This window comes from Pinus tabuliformis, chromosome X, assembly GCF_031772625.1.
Source record: "Pinus tabuliformis cultivar Carrire ecotype Pingquan chromosome X, CPIR1, whole genome shotgun sequence".
NCBI lineage: Eukaryota > Viridiplantae > Streptophyta > Pinopsida > Pinales > Pinaceae > Pinus > Pinus tabuliformis.
Window position 1 is genome coordinate 47,052,115 of NC_142308.1, and position 20,299 is coordinate 47,072,413.

The 20,299-nt window shown below is 40.5% G+C and overlaps 1 protein-coding gene across 2 annotated transcripts in view; it reads left to right on the forward strand.

Moving 5' to 3' along the window:
- Positions 1-15,725, forward strand: part of LOC149138248 (Nop53 protein) — a 186,102-nt gene extending 170,377 nt beyond the window's left edge. Inside the window, exons 11-12 of one of the 2 annotated variants that reach the window (XM_089449822.1) lie at positions 15,376-15,449; positions 15,535-15,725. In XM_089449822.1, the coding sequence (XP_089305948.1) occupies positions 15,376-15,449; positions 15,535-15,556 (96 nt within the window). In that variant the 3' untranslated portion in view covers positions 15,557-15,725. The remainder of the gene's footprint in view (positions 1-15,375; positions 15,450-15,534) is intronic. The other variant, XM_089449823.1, reaches the window with a different exon arrangement.
- The last annotated feature ends 4,574 nt before the right edge of the window (positions 15,726-20,299 follow it).

The following is a 20,299-nucleotide window of genomic DNA, read 5'->3' on the forward strand; positions in this document are numbered from 1 at the left end:
GAGAGATTAAAATACACACCTAGTAGCAACAAATTGAAACCCTAAGTCTCTCACGTTGAGCAGTGGACAAACCTCCAAATTCACTCCACAAAACTAGTAAATCTTCTTCTCTTGGGCAATGGCAAACACCTCCTCTCTCCACATGGATGTGTGGTGGAAGTTAGAGTGAAAAATTCGCCTTTTTCTTTACTTGTCTATGGCCCAGGTAATCTCCACGATTTTTTGTATTGACTCTTGATTTCATTGTGAGTTTTAGGATAAATTGTGATTTTTTTGATCGTCAAAAATTCGGTCGATAACATCGGCCAACACAAAAAATCGGGTTGTGCCAATTTTATTGCGACTTTTTCCACACTGCCTTCAAGCATAAGCTTGGTTGTATAGACATCATAGGACAAAATTTTTCCCAATATTTCTTCTTGTTAAGAAATCTAGGGCATAACAATTAGGTGATTTCTCTTCTTATGATAACTGCTTGTGAATTCTTTGTACTTCTTTAGATTAGGATCTTCTCTTTACTTAGATATTTATAGTGTTCTTCTTTGTCAAACAACTACCAATGCATAAAAAATAAAGAGACAAGAGACACAAAATGTAGGCAATCAACTAGGGCTAAAACATCTCCAATTTGAGAGGAAAAACCCAAATGAATTCTTCTTCTTATAGAGACTTCAATTGATGAATTCCAAGACCAAGACCAAGACCAAGACCCTTGACACAACAACCTCTCCAAGACCAAGTCACAAGACACTTCTTCACTGCTTCTTCTTCTTGCCTAAGTCAACACTTAGTCAAATTGCTTTCCTTTCTTTGAATTTCGGCTACCCTTCAGATTTCGGCCTCTAGGATCAGGTCTGCAACTTTTCGGCCTCCTCAAAAACCCTAGATGCAGCACGTGGGAAGTATTACCACCAATTTCATACCCTTGTTCCCTTCGCTTTGGATGGAGACTTCTTCTACTTCAACTCGGCCTACCTTCTTGACTTGTCCTCTTCCTCAATTCGACCTCCTAATATGACTGTCACAATCTCGACTTTTCCTACAACAGATGATACCACTCCTCTTCGCACGTGTGACAGATATTAGCCCAAAAATAGACCCAAACTAACTTGGCTTCTAGATCTTCCTTCTTCGCTTGGAGAGAGACTCTTCTTATGTGATTCTCGCACTTTTTCCTTGACTTAGATGCTTGAACGAATGCTCTTCTAGGTGAGGCTGAGCTGCCCTATATATAGTAGTCTGTCCATCAAGAATAAGCCGACTTGAACAGGTGCCTAGGCCGACATCCCTTTTCTAGAATCCTCCTTAGGCCGACTTGAAGGTGAGCTTGTGACAAGGTCTTGGAGGGTAATTTACATAATCAAAATAACTTTTTACAATGTGTAACATGTCTTTAATACATGACAATGACTCCCTAGATTCTATGACTTGATGACCAACTCTAAAGGCTCACAATGGGAGCCTTAACTAAAATAAAATTCCTTGATCATGAAACCCATGAGTCAAACATTACAAATAATTTTATTTTTTTCTTTACATCAATTACATAAAATCATAATTACATATGTCATTATGAAGACTGAACCTAGTTACACTTTTCAACACTCCCTCTTAACTAGGGAGGTATTCATAATCCATACAAGGTACTTGGACATTCTCAATCTGAAGAATTCTCATAAGAAAAGTCGGATTGGTAATCCCATTTGTATAGGATTATATCAAGTTATCAACTAGCATTGTCACATAGCAAGGCCTTGACTAACAACTCTATCTCTCCACAAGATCATAGCTCAATGCTGGTGAGACCAATGATGTAGAGACACCCTGATCATTGTCTCTCTCGGAACATACCCCTTCCGGTTTCTCTCAGAGCATGTTCCACTAGGACTATTTTTATCTTAGATTCCCAATCCTCAAAGAATATCGGTCCTCTACGACTACTCTTATCTTGGATTCCTTAACTCATCCTCAAAGAGCATTAGATGCTAGATGTTTAGGCAATCCTCCATTTTGTCTTACCAAGTGAAGACAAGAAAGCTGTGTCTATCTCTCCCTCTTAATTAGGGAGGATATACCTATTCCAATGAAGGAATGTACTCATTCCTAAGGAAGGAATGTACCTAAGCTTGCTCTTGGCTTAGGAATTTGCTACCAAGTTTCTACCAAGTTAGAAACTTGTTTCCAAGCTCCCTCTTAATTAGGGACCTACAACAACTCTTTAGTTGGGGATGATGGGACAACCAACTGCTTGAAAAACTCCTCCTCATGATGTCATGAATTTGTTTTCTTTATTTAGGAGTCTTCATGTTTTGGGACTTCTTCGTAGGGCATAGACCATCCATCACTTTCATCCATGAGTCAGTCATGTCATTATTCCTTTCATCGGAAAGTGATCCATCAGTTCATATCTGGCCTTCCTTCATGCCATGTTTCCTTAAGGATATTTCATCCTACTACATGGATATCAGTGGTGGAAGATGCCCACAACTCTTCCATTGGCAGCCCTACATAAGCCCATCCAGATATCATTCAAAAATAAGAAATGAACATTAAATCAAAGTTACCTTCGTGATGGTCTTTTATCATGACATCTTCTAGTTCACATCAACATCTTGCATACACATTGATGCATCTCCAAAAGATATATACTGTCAAGGGTTTCTTTCTTTTTCAAACTTCATCAAAGTCTTCATATCTTTCATGGAGATATCCTAGTTGTTAATTTTAGGTATGTTTTGTGCTTAGAGCAATTTATTTCAATTGTCACAATTAGCTCAATATCTTTTCCAGATTAGCAATCACATTGGCATTAAAATAAACTGCAGATAGAACATAAACATAAATCCCAGAAGACAAGCCAAGACAAGAGGACACAAGATGTGGCGCTAGCCAGGGACAAACCCCATTGTGGGGAAACCCTTGATCAATTCTTCTTATATGTTCTTCAATAGTTCAACAGAGAGAGAGAGAGAGAGAGAGAGAGATAGTACATTTACAATAGAAGTCAACACTTTGACTTATCTAGATAAGAGAATAGATCATCTCTAAGAAGATGATACATGAGATTAGTTGAAGACATGCTGCTTCAACTGATAATCCAAGGTGACTCCTTGACCTATCATTGTGCTACATCTCGTCGTCACGCTGCACTTCACTGCACCATGCTGCACCCATCATCACAATGCTGGACCTTATGACCATGTTGTACACATCATACTACTGCACCTTATGTTGTATTGTTGTCCCAGTGTTTACACTGTTGTACCTTGTGCAATTGCAACACCATGCTGTCACCCATGTGCTCGCTGCACCAAGTACCATACTTCTGTCCCAATGTGCTTGCAGCACTATGCTTGCTGCACCTTGTTGTTGTTTCTGTCCCATGTACCATACTATTATAGCACCATGAACTTGCTACACTAAATACTAGATGTCCCATGTATCTTTGCCGCACAATGTCGCAATGTCATTGATCATTGTGCTGTCCCAACAAGCTGCTGTCCCATCAATGTGTTGTCCAATGAGTTTGCAGCACCATGTACCTTTGCTGCCATGTCACAATGTCATTGCTGTCCATGCATCTTTGCAGCACTTATGTAGCCTTGTTGTCCATGCATCTTTGCAGCACTATCTAGCCTTGCTGTCCAGCATCTTTGCAGCACTATTTAGCCTTGCTGTCCATGCATCTTTGCAGCACTTATGTAGCCTTGCTGTCCATGCATCTTTGCAGCACTATCTAGCCTTGCTGTCCATGCATCTTTGGAGCACTTATGTAGCTTTGCTGTCCATGCATTTTTGTAGCTCTAAACCGTACATAGAAACAGCGTTTAGGGCTGCCTTTAGGATAGCATTTAGGGCTGCCTTAGAACAATGTTTAGGGCTTCCTTTAGGACGACGTTAGGGCTGCCTTAGAACAACGTTTAGGGCTGCCTTTAGGACAGCGTTTAGGGCTGCCTTAGAACAATGTTTAGGGCTGCGTTTAGGACAGCGTTAGGGCTGCCTTTGAACAACGTTTAGGGCTGCGTTTAGGACATCATTAGGGCTGCCTTAGAACAATGTTTAGGGTTGCCTTTAGGACAGCATTTAGGGCTGCCTTGGAACAACATTTAGGGCTACCTTTAGGACAACATTTATGGCTGCCTTTAGGACAACATTAGGGCTGCCTTATAACAACGTTTAGGGCTGCCTTTAGGACAGTGTTAGGGTTGCCTTCTTTTTTGCGGTTAGGGCAGCCTCTTTTCCTCCAACGTCTAGGGCTTCCACTCTTAGATTTCTCTTCCACTAAAACTCAAGACAAGTGGAGAGAAATCAAGATAGAAGTGTGTGTAGAAATGACTATCAAGTCATCTCCTTTTATACTAAAACGTTGAGCACATGTGGGGTTTATTTGGTTGCTGGCTGACCTTGACTAATTGTCTTATAACACAAATAAATTCATAACTCCATGAATACTTATTGTAATCAGATGATCTTTAGATCAATCCTACACTTCTCGATGAGAGGAGTCCAAAAAAATATTAGTTGCCATAAATAAGATGATCCACATGGAGTTTGACCCTAGTTGCCAATTTTAACACTCCCTCTCAACTAGGGAGAACTCCATCCACTGATCCATTTGTCTGACTGTACTCTCTGCCATCAGTGCCCTGCACTGCTCTGCTCTACTGAGCTCTGTTTTGCTGAGCTCTACTCTGTTGAACCATGAAGAAGAAGAATTGATCGAGAATGTCTTATACCATTCTCTACTAACCCGAAGTCAGTTCCATATGAAGAGGTTGTGTCATACCACTCTTACTGACCCGAAGTCAGTTTCATTGATCCCAGATCAATATCACAAGAGAGTGTCTCAAACCACTCATACTGATCCCGGATTAGTTTCATTGATACCAGATCAATGGAGGTCATCCTAGTATAGGAAGTGCAGTAGATACAATGATGCATCCATCGATAGTATTACTAATGGTCCCTAACCCCATTTCCCTACTCATTGATCAGATGAGAGGTACTTCCCATGAGTCCCAAAAGTAGGATGCCTCGACAGGAGAACTAATTATCCTGTCCACAGGAGAACGAATCATCCTGTCCCATAGTCGCCACGGGAGAACTAAACATCCCGGCCCACAGGAGAACTAATCATGCTATTCCATAGTCGCCATGGGAGAACTAATCATCCCGGCCCACAGGAGAACTAATCATCCTATTCCACAGTCGCCACGGGGTATCACAGGGAAGGCTGAGCCATTCACCCTGTACACAACGCACCATTAGGGGAGGGTGAGTCACCCTATGGTCGCGTGTTGCTCCAGTAAGTACCCCAAGCCCCCCGGAGCTCCCAGAGCTCAATGCATGCAACATGTAGGACCCTTATAAGAAGGTTTCTCAACAACTCCAAGTCGTTCGGGAAAGTCACAGATTTGACCTTTCCCCGGGGCTGTGACAAAAAATTTGCGCCCTGTACATCTGTCTCAATGCGATGGAGCCTCCTTGCTCATCGACTTACCATATCCTAGATAAGGTAGTATTTGATGTCTATCTGCTGGAGCAATCATCGAATACGGGACTTCTCAACAATTGAATCCCCCCTTGGTTTTCACAGAGGATCACAGTGGTGTTCATCATGTGTACAAACAACTCACTGAATTGCTTCTACAACCAGGCAGCTTCATACGAGATCATACTTGTAGCTATGTATTCGATCTCGGAGATGCTTATAGCAACTGACTTCTACTTCCTTCTCATCCATGATATCGAAGCAGAATCCAAAGAGAACCAACACTGAGAAGTGCTCTAGTGATCCTCCACATTGCCTGCCCAGTCAGCGTTCAAATAATCATGCAGCTTCATATTTTTGGCAGTGTATCTCAATCCATGAGAGATTGTGCCCCGAAGATATCTCAGAAGATTCTTGGCACCAATCCAGTGAGGCTCAATCAAACATGAGATCACCATGCTAATTGCAAAACATATATCTGGACAGAAGTTCACCAAGAACATCAATGCGAATGAGTTTATGAAACTTAAATGCATTTCCCAAATCTGGTCTGGCATCACTACCATATAACTTTTGAAAGTTAAGATCCACGAGGTAGTCACGGGCTTGTAGTTTACTATGCCACATCCGGAATCCAACTCCCTCTTACTTTTGCAAATGACAGGGTCTGTACCTGTCAGAAATAGGTCATCCTCAGAAGGTGCTGGTATGAAAGGTCTATCATCCACAACCTTCTAGCAATGGTTTGGATCAGTTTCACTCCTAGTGAATCTCAGCTTCATCAGACAACTATCAATCCTCTCATACTACGCCCGGGGTGTTTTTCTTCAAGCCATAGAGGGCTTTCTTCCACATATATACATGAGATTCTTGATCATTAATCTCAAACTCCTTGGGTTGTTCCAAACCTGTGGACCTGCTACATGAGGGGAATGGTCCCCTTGTAAGATTTTCCTTTGGTACATATCGGACATGTACCTTCATGCTCTTCTTGAATTTAGGCATCCCTGTCACCATCTTTCCATCGATGAATCCCACCCTGAAACCTTTGACTTCCATTGCCGAAATGGGCATCAGGTTCTTATTGCGATCAGGGACATAAAGAGATTCTCGTAAATGAATCGAGTTACCCTCATTCAATCTAGGGGTAACATTCCCTACACCCTTTCCGGGATAGGTGGCATCAACTCCAAGTATAATCCCACAATTGTTTCCATCTCTACTAAATTAGAGAGATCACCCTTCTATCCGATGAAGTGCCTGGGGTTCCTTGCTTTCTTGAAGAGTCGTCTGTTTCCTTGATGACCTGCATTACCTGTCATTCCTCTGATCATTGAAGATGTCCCAGGAATGATTGTTATCTTCATCAAGTGATGTGTCCCTACCATTCACACGCTCCTTCGCATAATGGCCGGACTTATTACTACCAAGGCATCTACCTTTCCTTCCACCCTTAGATCCAGACTTCCCATTGAAGTGATCTTTAGGTGGGCCATTAGAAGCTTCCGCTGTGCCATTTTGATAATATTCTCTGCTTCGACTTCACCCTTGGCGAATTTGAAGAGGGATGAGGAATCCATTGATCCTTTTGTCCTTTCCCAACTGTCTTCGGTGATTGCTCTTTCACTCTTGCTTGGGCTTTGTCTTCACCTCACCTTTGATACCATGTTAATTTTAGGTATGTTCTATGCTTAGAGCAATTTATTTCAATTTTCACAGTTAGCTCAATATTTTTTCCAGAGTAGCAATCACATTAGCATTAAAATAAACTGCAGATAGAACATAAACATAAATCGTAGAAGACAAGCCAAGACAAGATGTGGCGCTAGCCAGGGACAAACCCCAATGTGGGGAAACCCTTGATCAATTCTTCTTATATGTTCTTCAATAATTCATTAGAGAGAGAAAGATAGTACATTTACAACAGAAGTCAACAGTTTGACTTATCTAGATAAGAGAATAGATCATCTCTAAGAAGATGATACATGAGATTAGTTGAAGACATGCTACTTCAACTGATTCTCCAAGGTTACTCCTTCACCTATCATTGTGCTGCATCTGGTTGTCACGCTGCACCTCACTGCAACATGCTGCACCCATCATCACAATGCTGGACCTTATGACCATGTTGTACACATCATATTGCTGCACCTTATGCTGCATTGTTTTCCTAGTGTTTAATACTGTTGTATCGTGTGCCACTGCAGCACCATGCTGTCACCCATGTGCTTGCTGCACCAAGTACCGTACTGCTGTCCCAATGTGCTTGCAGCACTATGCTTGCTGCACCTTGTTGTTGTTGTTGTCCCATGTACCATACTATTGCAGCACCATGAACTTGCTGCACTAAATACTAGATGTCCCATGTATCTCTGCTGCACAATGTCACAATGTCATTGATCATTGTGCTGTCCCAACAAGCTGTTGTCCCATCATTGTGCTGTCCAATGAGTTTGCAGCACCATGTACCTTTGTTGCCATGTCACAATGTCATTGCTGTCCATGCATCTTTGCAGCACTATCTAGCCTTGCTGTCCATGCATCTTTGCAGCACTTATGTAGCCTTGCTGTCCATGCATCTTTGCAGCGCTAAACCGTACATAGAAACAATGTTTAGGGCTGCCTTTAGGACAGCATTTAGGGCTGCCTTAGAACAATGTTTAGGGCTGCCTTTAGGACAGCGTTAGGGCTGCCTTAGAACAACGTTTAGGGCTTCCTTTAGGACAGCATTTAGGGCTGCCTTAGAACAACGTTTAGGGCTGCCTTTAGGATGTCATTAGGGCTGCCTTAGAACAACGTTTAGGGCTGCCTTTAGGATAGCATTTAGGGCTGCCTTAGAACAAAGTTTTAGGGCTGCCTTAGAACAATGTTTAGGGCTGCCTTTAGGACAGCATTAGGGCTGCCTTAGAACAATGTTTAGGGCTGCCTTCTTTGTTGCAGCTAGGGCAGCCTCTTTTCCTCCAACGTCTTTGGCTTCCACTCCTAGATTTTTCTTCCACTAAAACCCCAGACAAGTGGAGAGAAATCAAGATAGAAGTGTGTGTAGAAATGACTATCAAGTCATCTCCTTTTATACTAAAACGTTGAGCACATGTGGGGTTTATTTGGTTGCTGGTCGAACTTGACGAATTGTCTCATAACACAAATAAATTCATAACTCCATGAATACTTATCAGAATCAGATGATCTTTAGATCAATCCTACACCCCTCGATGAGAGAAGTCCAAGAAAAATATCAGTTGCCATAAATAAGATGACCCACATGGAGTTTGCCCCTAGTTGCCAATTATAACATTTCCAGATTAGCAATCACATCATCATTAAAGTAAGCTACAGATAGAACATAAACCTAAATCGCAGAAGACAAGCCAAGATAAGAGGACACAAGATGTCGCACTAGCCAGGGACAAACCCCAATGTGGAGAAACCAATGTGGAAAAAGTCGAAGTCAGGATTAAATCGGCAAGGGTCCAGAAGTTGAAAAGTCGTTAAAGTGCGGAGTTTTTTGAAAAAGTCGGCAAAATTAAAAAAATACAAAAATATTCATTTTTCAATAAAATCCGGACTTTTTCAATAAAATCCCGAGTTTTCAAAAAAAAAAAAATTCGTTAAAGAAACTACCTCATTCACAATTTTTTGGAAAAAGTCCCGATTTAATCCCGACTTTTTCAACTGGGAAAAAATCGGCAAAAAATCGGCCGATTTAATCGGCCAGCCAAAAAAAACGCATTTTGGGGATTTAATCCCGATTTTTTCCCAACTTTTTCCACACTAGGAAACCCTTGATCAATTCTTCTTATATGTTCTTCAATAGTTCAGCAGAGAGAGAGAGATAGTACATTTACAACAGAAGTCAACACTTCGACTTTCTAGATTCATTTCTACATGAGATCAGTTGAAGCAATAAGAGGGTCTCACACCATTCTCTACTGATCCGAAGTTAGTCCCATATGAAGAGAGTGTGTCATATCACTCTTACTGATCCCAGATCAGTTCCATAAGAGAGTGAGTTATGTCACTCTTACTGACCCGAAGTTAGTTTCATTGATCCCAGATCAATATCACAAGAGTGTCTCAAATCACTCATACTGATCCCAGATCAGTTCCTCATACTGACCCGAAGTCAGTTTCATTGATCCCAGATCAATATCAAGAGAGTGTCTCAAATCACTCATACTGATCCCAGATCAGCTCCAAGAGAGAGTGAGCTATATAACTCTTACTGACCCGAAGTCAGTTCTAATTGATCCCAGATCAATGTCGGTCATCCTAGCATAGGGAGTACGGTAGATACACGATGCGTCCATCGGTACTACTATGGTCGCTATCCTCATTTCCCTGCTCATTGGCCAAATGAGAGGTACTTCCCATGAGTCTCAGACTGCATGGGTAGGATGCCTCGATAGGAGAACCACTCATCCTGCCCATAAGTCGCCACAAGGTATCACAAGGGAAGGCTGAACCATTCACCTTGTACACAACACACCACTAGGGGCACTAGGGGAGGGTGAGTCGCCCTATGGTTGCTTGCTGCTCCAAGAAGTACCCCAAGCCCCTCGGAGCTCCTAGAGCTCAATGCTTGCATCATACATGACCCTCATAAGAGGGTCTCTCAACGACTCCAAGTTTTCATATCTTTCATGGAGATATCCTAGTCAAATCTCTCAGTCCTTGGATGTTGATTGCCTTTTCCATAGTTGCATATTTCATGATCTCTTCCTTTCTTTCTTCACACATTTCCTTCTAGGAACTTCCAGTCATAGTTCCTCCAATTTTTGTCAACCACCTCATATTTCATATGAGGACATATTATGTTGATTTCATCTAGACAATGTGTGACCCATGCCTTCCTGCATCCTTTCAAAGGAGGATATCCTTTCTTTTGATCATGCTCTTGAGATAGAGCATTTATCCATGTTACTTGCAACCATATGATATGAATCTACAATATTGAATACAAGCATACATACCTCATTTTCCTTTATGTCATCCAAACTTCCTTGAACAACTTCCTTGATTGAAAGAACTTCAATCCCTTGGTTTGCTTTACATCGTTTGTCATCATACCATCATCCCATGAATTCCCACAGGTTGGAATTCTTGATGAAACACTTGCTTCTTTTAGATTGGTTCACCTTCTGATGAAGATCAGTCATGAGCTTCTTTAATTTTGCCTCTTCTAACATTCCTCTTAGTCCTTCAAGAGGTTGTGCTTAGGGCTTGGAGCAAGCCACTACAACCCTCCCAAAATTGCTCTTTTGGCTACTCCAACTTCTGTCCTAAACTAGGACCATCAACCACTTAGCAAACACATCAACTTAGAAGAACACACCTCTGATTGAAGCCGCTTCCTTCTTCTGTTGTTCACTGTCTATGCATGCTATAGGTCTGCAACTTTTTAGCCTGGTTAGGGAAATAGACCTGCCCTAAACCAACCCTCAAATCCTTGTGCTCTCCCCTCTACAAGGTATGTGCTAGCTCACTGTCCTTCTAGGCATACTCGGCAACCCTTCTAGCTCCTTCAAACATTGCTTACCAACCAATTAGGGCTTGACCCTACCTATAACAGATCAGAATTATCTCGACCCTGTTGTTAAGGAAGATTATCCTTATCTCATGCCCAAAACAAACTTGAAGTAATGCGACTTCCTTTCTGCTCCACTCAGACTTGCAATGGACAAGAAACAAACCAAAAACATGCCTCAAACTTCTTCGTCCTAGTCCTTCTTGAGCTCGATTGCTTCAAATGTCTTCACTATGATGATTTTCACTTGGTTGATGAGGAATGAGGCTCCTCATCTCCTCTTTACATACCTTCATTAGGGTGAACGTGATCCAAAATGGATCTAGAATAGACTTGTAAGTCTAAAGTGTTCCTCACAGAGGAAAATGAAAGTCAATGACTGCTCCTGGGAATAGTCCCATTGCATAGATCCTTTCATTCTGAATCTACTGCAATTTGAATGGGCTAAAATGGACTTCGGACGAAGAAGTTATTGCAGAAAGAAGATTGCCTTTGTCCTTTGGAAAAGGAGGCATTTCTTATAAAAAAATGGACTTAAGGCCTTCTTGAAGGAAAAATTGCATCGCAAAAGGATCAAAGGGCGGACTTAAGCCAAAAGCATAAAGGATTAGCGATGAGCGATATGCGATTAGCGATTATGATATTGGCGATCACAGAGCATGGGCATAGACCCCCGCCGATGCAATATGTTGATATCGGCGATCGGCAACCGGGTGATCGATGACCCCGATACAAAGGGCCGTTGGGCACATGACTTGCGATAAGCCGATAAGGGCGTGGACCCGATAGGGTTTATAGACCCGATTTCATAGAATTTGAAATCCGGGAATTTCGGAATTTCAATGTATTTCCCGTGTAAATGGGGTTTTGGCCATTTCGCTATGCGATAGGAAGGCGGACCTGACAGGATTATGGACGTGATTCTATAAATTTTGAGTTCCGATATAAAAGTGTTTTTGGGCTTTTTCTGTGTTTTCCGTTATAAAACCAAAATACAAAGGAAATGACCCAAGGTGATAAAGTCGGACCCGAAAGGTTTATAGATGCGGCTTTATATTATTTGAGTTCTGCGGTAAGCAGAATTTCGGGCGAGCCTCAGGCGGTAAGTGGTATTGGACGGGCTCTGTCCGATCCCATACACTGGCCAACACGTGGCATGGCGCAGGAGAGAGAAAACCGCCTTTTCGGGCGGGTAATCTCCGTGCATATAAGCCACCCGAAATGAATGTCAGCTGTTGGATTGGAGATCAGGCAGATCAACAGTGGGAAATACAAAGGAGCTTGCGACAACCATAAAAGGCGGATTCGATAGGATTTTAAGCACGATCCTATAATATTTGAAGTCCGGGAAAATGCTCAATCATGTGTTTTTGTCAGTTTTTCCTGTGTATTGCATTTTTGGCTATTTCCGCAAGAGGAAGGCCGAACGGTTGGGTTTTCCTGTGCCCGCCGATTCACGGCAATGAGAAACTGATTCTTTTGGGGAAACACATGGTTTTCCATGATGGAGGACAGTAACCGATGCGTTACAAAAACACAGAGAGCACGATTGACCAGGGGTCACGGGGAGATTGCTGAAGGTCGCTGGAAGGTTGCTAAAGGGCGTTTTTTGGAGGTCAAGTGAATTACAGAGGCATGCAGAGGCCAAGAGAGAGAGCTCAGAGAAGCCAGAGCCGAAGAGCCAGAGCCGATAGCCAGAGCCAGAGCCAGAGCCAGAGCCAAGAGCCGAAGAGCCAGAGCCAAAGCCGAGAGCCAGAGCCAGAAAGCCTGAGAGCTTCAGAGCCAGGGATAAGATGGTGTTCTAAACCCATTGTGTTCTGTGTAAACCAGTGGAGTTGAGTGTGGAGCTTGTAAAAGGACTTATACCATAATCTCAGAGAGCCTAGTCGAGTTGACTAGAGCTCAAGGAGACATAGCCCAAGAGTTTTGGGTGAGCTCCATATTACATTGCTATTCTGTGTGTCTGTTTTATTGCTGTATTATTTACTGTTATATGTATTTACATATCAACATAAGCAACAAAACTTAAGGCATTTGGTCAGTTAAACATAAACATAAGCGTACATCTATTTTCAAGCACATTATTAATTCCAAAATTGGTTAATCACTAGATCTTGGTAACATTTAAGATTTGGAAGTGGGAGAACTTGTAAGCTTGACAAGAAGCCTTAGTGCCCCATTTTCTGATCAGAACGACTAGCCGCTTCCAAGAGGGTCCTTTAACTAAAGCCGACTTGTATCTTCTAGCCTTTTTCACCCACATAAACACTAATAAATTAATATCTCCATTTCTACAAGGCATCTCTTGGTGCTACAAGCGACTCCTTGCTCCTATAAGCATGCCCTACATTCTCCAAGTGCCAAGTGTCCAAATCTCCTCATGGGTTTGGCCCCACAACTTTGGGTACAAAACCCCCACCTTGGGTTCTAAACCCACAAAGCACTTTTGTGGTGCCCATTCCTCTAAAACCCTCTAGCCTAGGGTTTGGAGTATCTCCCAAGCTACAAATCTCAACACCCCCTCTTAGTGAGGGAGGTACTTCCAACACTAGGAAGTCTTCACCAAGATCACTGGCGACACTAGCCCATCTGGTGTCCTTCACTGCAGCATACTCTGTAGAGTGAACCACACAATCTCGGTAGTGCCTCTACTTCATCTCATCTGAACCTGAAGACCTCAATAATTCCATGTGGTTGCTCCCTTTGAAGCTAGACTCCCTCTGAGTCTACACGATCTCCTCTGACTCAACCTGCCACTGATCTTGTGTCCTACAAGGTTAGTTTGAGCTGCGGTCGAATATGAGCCATCATCACCGCAACCCAGTCTTGCAGGGACTCGTCCTCTTGGAACAAACACATCTCGTGCACATTGCTCCAACCTTGGATATGCAACATCACGATCCAATGAAGAAACTAGCCTGCCAGCATTCTGTCCATCACATGAAGCAATCTCGATCATGCCAATCTCGTCCATGCCAAAACATTCCTCGAGCTGTCACAACGATCCATGGCGAGTTAAAGGAAGTCCATGATCAACAACTTGCCCTACAACAAACTGTTGTTCACCAGGCTCACCACCAATCCACCAAAACTCCTAATTAATCTCGCTGCCTAGCCAGTCAAGACCCCAGTCAAGACAAAAGGGGTTGGAGAAACCATAGGGCTTATGGACTAAGCCCTAGGCTGATTGCTTCTGCCTAAAAGAAGATACCCTAGCTCCCTGATGATGGTGTGGACAAGGATGCAAGAAGACCAAGATCAAGAGGGAGCTGATATACGCTCAAGAGAAGTACTTTCTGTAGAAAAATAAATGACCTGCATCCTTCCTACTTTTCAAATTTTGTTAGTGTTTTTCAAGCCCAATCCTCACATTTTGACATGATGATATAAATTTTGTAAGCATTCATTTGAAACATAAAAGAGTGCTTCTACTATTTACTTTTGCACCACTGATACTAGAGAAAATAGCAAGCACACAATGAGTTGACAAACTTTGTTTCGGTCAACTTGACCCTGGAAAAACCCCAAAGTGGGGAAAACTAGTGCTAAAGGTGGATAGTTATCTTGCTGGTATATGTGTCCATGACTTGATGTCTTGTTGAAGGATCTCTCTAAGGAAAGGTTTGCTGGGTTTTTACCCTTAGTGGCTTTTCCCAGGGTAAAACATTGTCTCTTGTTTTGGTGCATTGTGATCTCTACTTTCCTTTCATCGTTATTGGTTGAATTTCTGAAGTATAGTTGTTTGATGAATAACATTAAATGATAAATGAATACTAACTCATTTTTCAAGTAATTATCAAGAGTTCAGAAATAGTGCTAGTATCTTGTGCACTCTAGATTTTCAAATTTCAACATTTCCCAAGGTAAATTTGTTGTCTCTATTGTGCTTGGCTGTCTCTTTGTGATCCTACTGTTTTCATTGCATTACTGTTGAGATTTTCTGTGTGTAATTGCTTAATGATCTATGTGACATAAGATACTGAATTGGAAATCATTGGAAAGTAATTATCAGATCAGAAGATCAGTTTCTACTGTGCATTATTGTAGTTAATCCAACTGTAACTATTGGATGAATATATATTTGTATTTCCCTGAATACAAAAGGTGTTTTTAAGTGTTCAAATGTTCTGTGGTGTTCTTATTTGAACCCATTTCCAAGCTTTTCCTACCCATCCTTGTATGCGACAATGGTAAAACTTTTGGAGAACCCACAATCTAGTCGAGCTTACATCCTTCCTCTGAATATATATGTTTCACAAGTTTCAAATAGGTTGCTTTTTTATAGATGATAAAATATAATTTAATGTTCTGTAGATTTTGGAATCTATTTTATGCCACAAGTGTTTCTGATGTGCTGCAGGGCTGTTGCACTTTAGCAAAGGACAGATTCAAAAGTTTACAAAAGCGTGGGTATTTTGCACCGCGTCAACACAGGTGGATAAATCTAACAAGTACATGGGTTAAATATTTTGATTACTGTATGAAAGCCTTTTTAAATTGAGATTTATTTTTGGTTTAGCAGGAGGAAAAGAAGGATGTAATGTGGTCTGTGTAAACACCACAAAATATGTTGCAATTGAGAAGGATGCTGGTACGGATAATTTCATGGGTGGTGGGCATGCCCTTTTGGTTATTCAAACATGGATCAAGGTCTAACTAGCAATTTTTTTACAATGCTTTATGAGATCAACAGATATGGCACAAACATAACTTGTATCAATATTATAGTGGAATTAGGCATCCTTTTATACCAAGGGATTACCTCAAAATCTTCTATGCCATGGGCTCACCATGTAATGCTGAAGATGGTGTTCATGTGCTTAGATTGTTAGGAAGTGGGGCATAATTTTTTCTTCAACTGCGAGTGAAACCTTGCATAGTACGATTATTCAGGACAACCTAGATGTGAACTTACAATTTTGTATTAAACATTAAATAACTTGAAGTTTTAGAGAAATGAATCTGACTAGATACTTTGGCTTCTACCAATCTGCTGTCTGGCACTATTAATTAACGTTTGTCTGGTAATTCAAGAGCAAACTCCAAGGATATGTTGGTCTATACTTCTGGAGTTTGCTGTTGAGTTTGTGGTGAAGAGTAATTATTCTTAGTTGACAAATGTTCAAATGCATCCTTATTTTCGGTTTTGTTGTTTTCCATGGTTTGGGTTATCTACTTATTGGACATGCTACTTATAGATATAAATGTACTTGCCTGTAGAATGATTTTATGTCAAGTACATTGGGGTGGTTGGTTGACATGGACTTCTTTAACCAAGGGATTAGAACAAACTGTTGAAATGAATGATATCTAGAAGTTTAATGTGCTTTAGATGCAGAATTAAGATAATATTTGCGAATGATAATATGCAAGAAAAAATCCAAAATTAATGAATCCCATTAATGTAGAGAATAATTGAATCCCTTATAAATAATGTAGAGAATAAATGAATCCCTTATAAATAATGCCTTACACTTCTAAGTGTGTTGCAACAGTGAGTTGTACTGGAAAATTTGATCAGTTTGCCCAATGTGTAGAGGTAGAAACACCAGGCTAGAGGCACAGTGAGATGGATTGTCGTAGAACCTACTTTCATTGTAGGATTCTAGTCAGTAACGGAAAGGGTTAAGCTGTTAAAGGTTTTTATTTCTTCTTTCATAATGACATGCGCAAGCTGTATCATAAAATTTTCAAGTGTATGAATTTAGTCCTAAGAGTATTAGATTTGATCATCATTCCGGCAGGTAAACTGTATCAAAATGGCATGCATCTTTTTAGCATAGATTGCATTACAACAGTCTACTGATGAGCATTTGCTCTTTACAAGAGCGAAATAGAAAGCAGATTATAAATCTTTGTGTAGAATTTTTAATTGTATGAATTTAGTCCCAAGAATATAAGATCTGGTCATCACATTCTGGCAGGTAAACTGTGTTTAAAATGATGTGCATCTTTTAGTATAGATTGCATTGAAAAGGCTACCGATGAGTATTTGCTCTACCCCAAGAATGATTAAAATGACGTGCAACTTTTAGCATATATTGCATTAAAAAGTCTGCCGATGTGCATTTTCTCTACTCCTAGAGTGAACTAGAAAGTAGAATATAAATCACTGTTGGTACCGTCATTTCCTACAAGGGATGGTCCCATATTTAGAGGAAATATACAACAAAATGTTTTCAGGATGCAGCTTGCATTCATTTCAGTAGCATTTATGGCTGTATCCCAACATAGGTAGCAATGGGGCCGGGGCAGGTGTGGTGGCATGCCTGTTTTGAAATCCAAGTGCACAAGGTGCATCACATAAATAGATATGTATGCAGCAGTTTAAAACACTCAATGGAATGGCCCTTTTCCAGTTGCTTAGAATAATAACAGGGAAAATTGATTTTATTATTATTATTATTTTTTTTTTTTGAAATCTGATAATGATCCTTTCAGATTGATGAAATCACAAATATCAGATGTTAACATTGGACAATCAAGGTGTAGCAGGGGTATTTGAGAGTGCTGAATCCATTTCTACAGTGAAAACAACAATTTGATAAATCCAAAATTACAATTTCAGCACAGATAGCCTGGCTCAAATGTCATGTTTCAACCTGATTACAGTATGGGACTGAGTTCCAAAGGGAGGGCTGACTCAGCCGCCCTTATGTCTCCACCAACGCCAATATCCAGAAAGAAGGGTTCCTGTTTTTGTGCAATAGGTGCCACTATTGCGGGGATGTACATTGCACTATGATTTAGATGACACCATCAACAAATTCCTATCTGCTATTGGGATTCTTTTCCATGTTACTCTATCTCTTTATTATAAATGGTCCAAACAATAGCAGCAACATGACCCTTGTGCACATGGTTGAGGACAGTGCTTTTAGAAAGACAAGTGTCCAACATTTTATTTGTAAGAGGAGTAGATGAGACAACAATGATCGAGGTAAGGTTGCTCTATTGTAGTGGATGGGTGGACAGAGATTGCAAAACATCCTACATATCGACATCATATCATGTATGAAGCAGGGCCTGCCTTTTTAGAGCTATTGGTTGTTTTGGGAAGGGAAAATATGCGATGTTCTAAATTGAGCCTCTTTAGGATGATATAGTTGAGTTGGTTTTGTGAATGTGGTGCAGGTTGTGACATATGCAACCACAATGTGAAGATCGGCTGGATCACTTGTTCAAGATGTATGCATGGATATTTTTGAAACCCTTTTTGTGTGAATGCACTAATAGTTACAAAGACACAACACGGAGGAAGGGAGAACATTTTGGAGACAATTTATTTAGTTTGCACTTCCTATAGGTCCCTTCAACACAATGGGTGGAAAGGAAAATTATGAGAATTTGGGCAAGATGACCCAATTGCTCGGTGGAAGATGCATGGGGATAATGCTCCAAGGCTGCTACATTTTGTTATGTGCATGTTGTCGCAGATTGCAAGTTCCTTTGAGAGAGGAAATGGTCCACATATGGCTTCATTTATTCTATCAACATGAATATACTTATTGCTTCTAGGATAATGGAGAAGCTAAATGAAGCCAAGTTGCAGTGCATAGTATTCTATCTCTTTCACACTAGAAAGAATTGGATTATTGAAGGGGACCTAGTGGGGGAGGCACAAAGAGATGAGGAAGGACTAGATGAGATGCATAAATGTTTGGTTGGTGTACCATTGGTTACTATTGAGAATGGCCTTGATTTCGATAACGGAATTCATATTGATTGTCTCAATGACTTTCTACAATATATGGATATGAAGGGTCAATGATTCCTTGAAGCTCATTTGATGCCAATTTCTTGTAGCTAACTTTCTGTTTTCATTGTCCACTTTCCTCTAACATTCAGTTTTCGTTGTCCAATTTTCTTATAACTAACTTTCAGTTTTCATTGTCCAATTTTTGTGATGAATCACTTACTCTTTAAAATGTTAGATAATTCTTTACTATTTACTAGTTTAGTGTTTACTCGACACTATATAGAATCTTAATCTATGTATTTCATTTTGCTGTAAGTAATTTGATGTTTATATATTATTGATTAGTGTTTATTATTTTGAGTGTCATCTAGGTGCATGGGGTATGTCACATATATAAATATGCATAGTGGTCTAACGTCCAATGAAGGGGTCCTCTTCTAGCTATTTAGAATAGTGAGGGGAAATTAGTTTTTTTTATTATTATTTGAAACCCAATAGATAATTTTATATTAATGAATCGCATATACTAGATGTTAACATTGTGTAAAATTCCCTTCCCGAAAAAAACCCACAGATTCCAAGTTTAAACTATTTGGCTCATTATGTAATTTATACAAGTAGTTTGTAAGCAATGTCCTGTGACTGCATTTTCTTGTGTTTCAAGCAATGCTTAAAGAACATAGATAAATAAATGCTTACATAAACAACTCAACTCTACGGTAATAGTTCAACATATTATTTCTCACTGAGATATGAAAGGTATAGCCAGTAAATCCACTATTCATCCAGTGTAGGTAAACCATAAATAAACAACAGTAAAATAACAGACATTACATGGACACTGGGAAGGAATTCAATGCACAAATAGTAAGAAGAACCTCGTACAAGATGGCTGCCAACGATATGTAGACACAATCTTTATGAGAAAGTTCCAGTACTTTACCACAAAGATTCACTGCCCATATTTATAGACAATGGTTCAACGTTCAAGCATGAGGTGAAATGCCCTCACTCAACAATAAACACATGCTGAATATAATATATCTCAATCCAGAAATAAGAAGAAATATGTAATCTGCTGAATAGAGAATTTATGCCTTTGGTGTAGATCCAACATGCCGAAAGAAATGGAATACACTTTGACTAGTAGAGAAACCCTACAATAACTCATAGATATATGAGAACTTGGATCGAGATTGAGCTGTGATAATAAACTCGTGCCACAAAGAGAAACTCGTGCCTTTGAAAGCTCAAGAATGCACCGGCAAAAAGGAGGTCATCTTGGCCAACATCAAGGGAAGTACTTGACCCACTGTACAACAATAAACCTCAGTTTTAAAACACTAGTAATGTGTATCAGCTTGACCCATTGTACAACAATAAACCTCTGTTTCTAAACACTGGTAATGTGTATTAGCTCGACCCAATAAAATGAGGATTCAACCAGCAAAGAAACAAATAAAACTCGTCCTCGCAAGGATGAACTCAACCTTTATGGATGAACTCGACCTTTGAATCTATGGCTGAACTTGGGCTCTTATGGTTGGTATGTTAGGTCCCTATAATACTAGTGTATTCCCCTTAT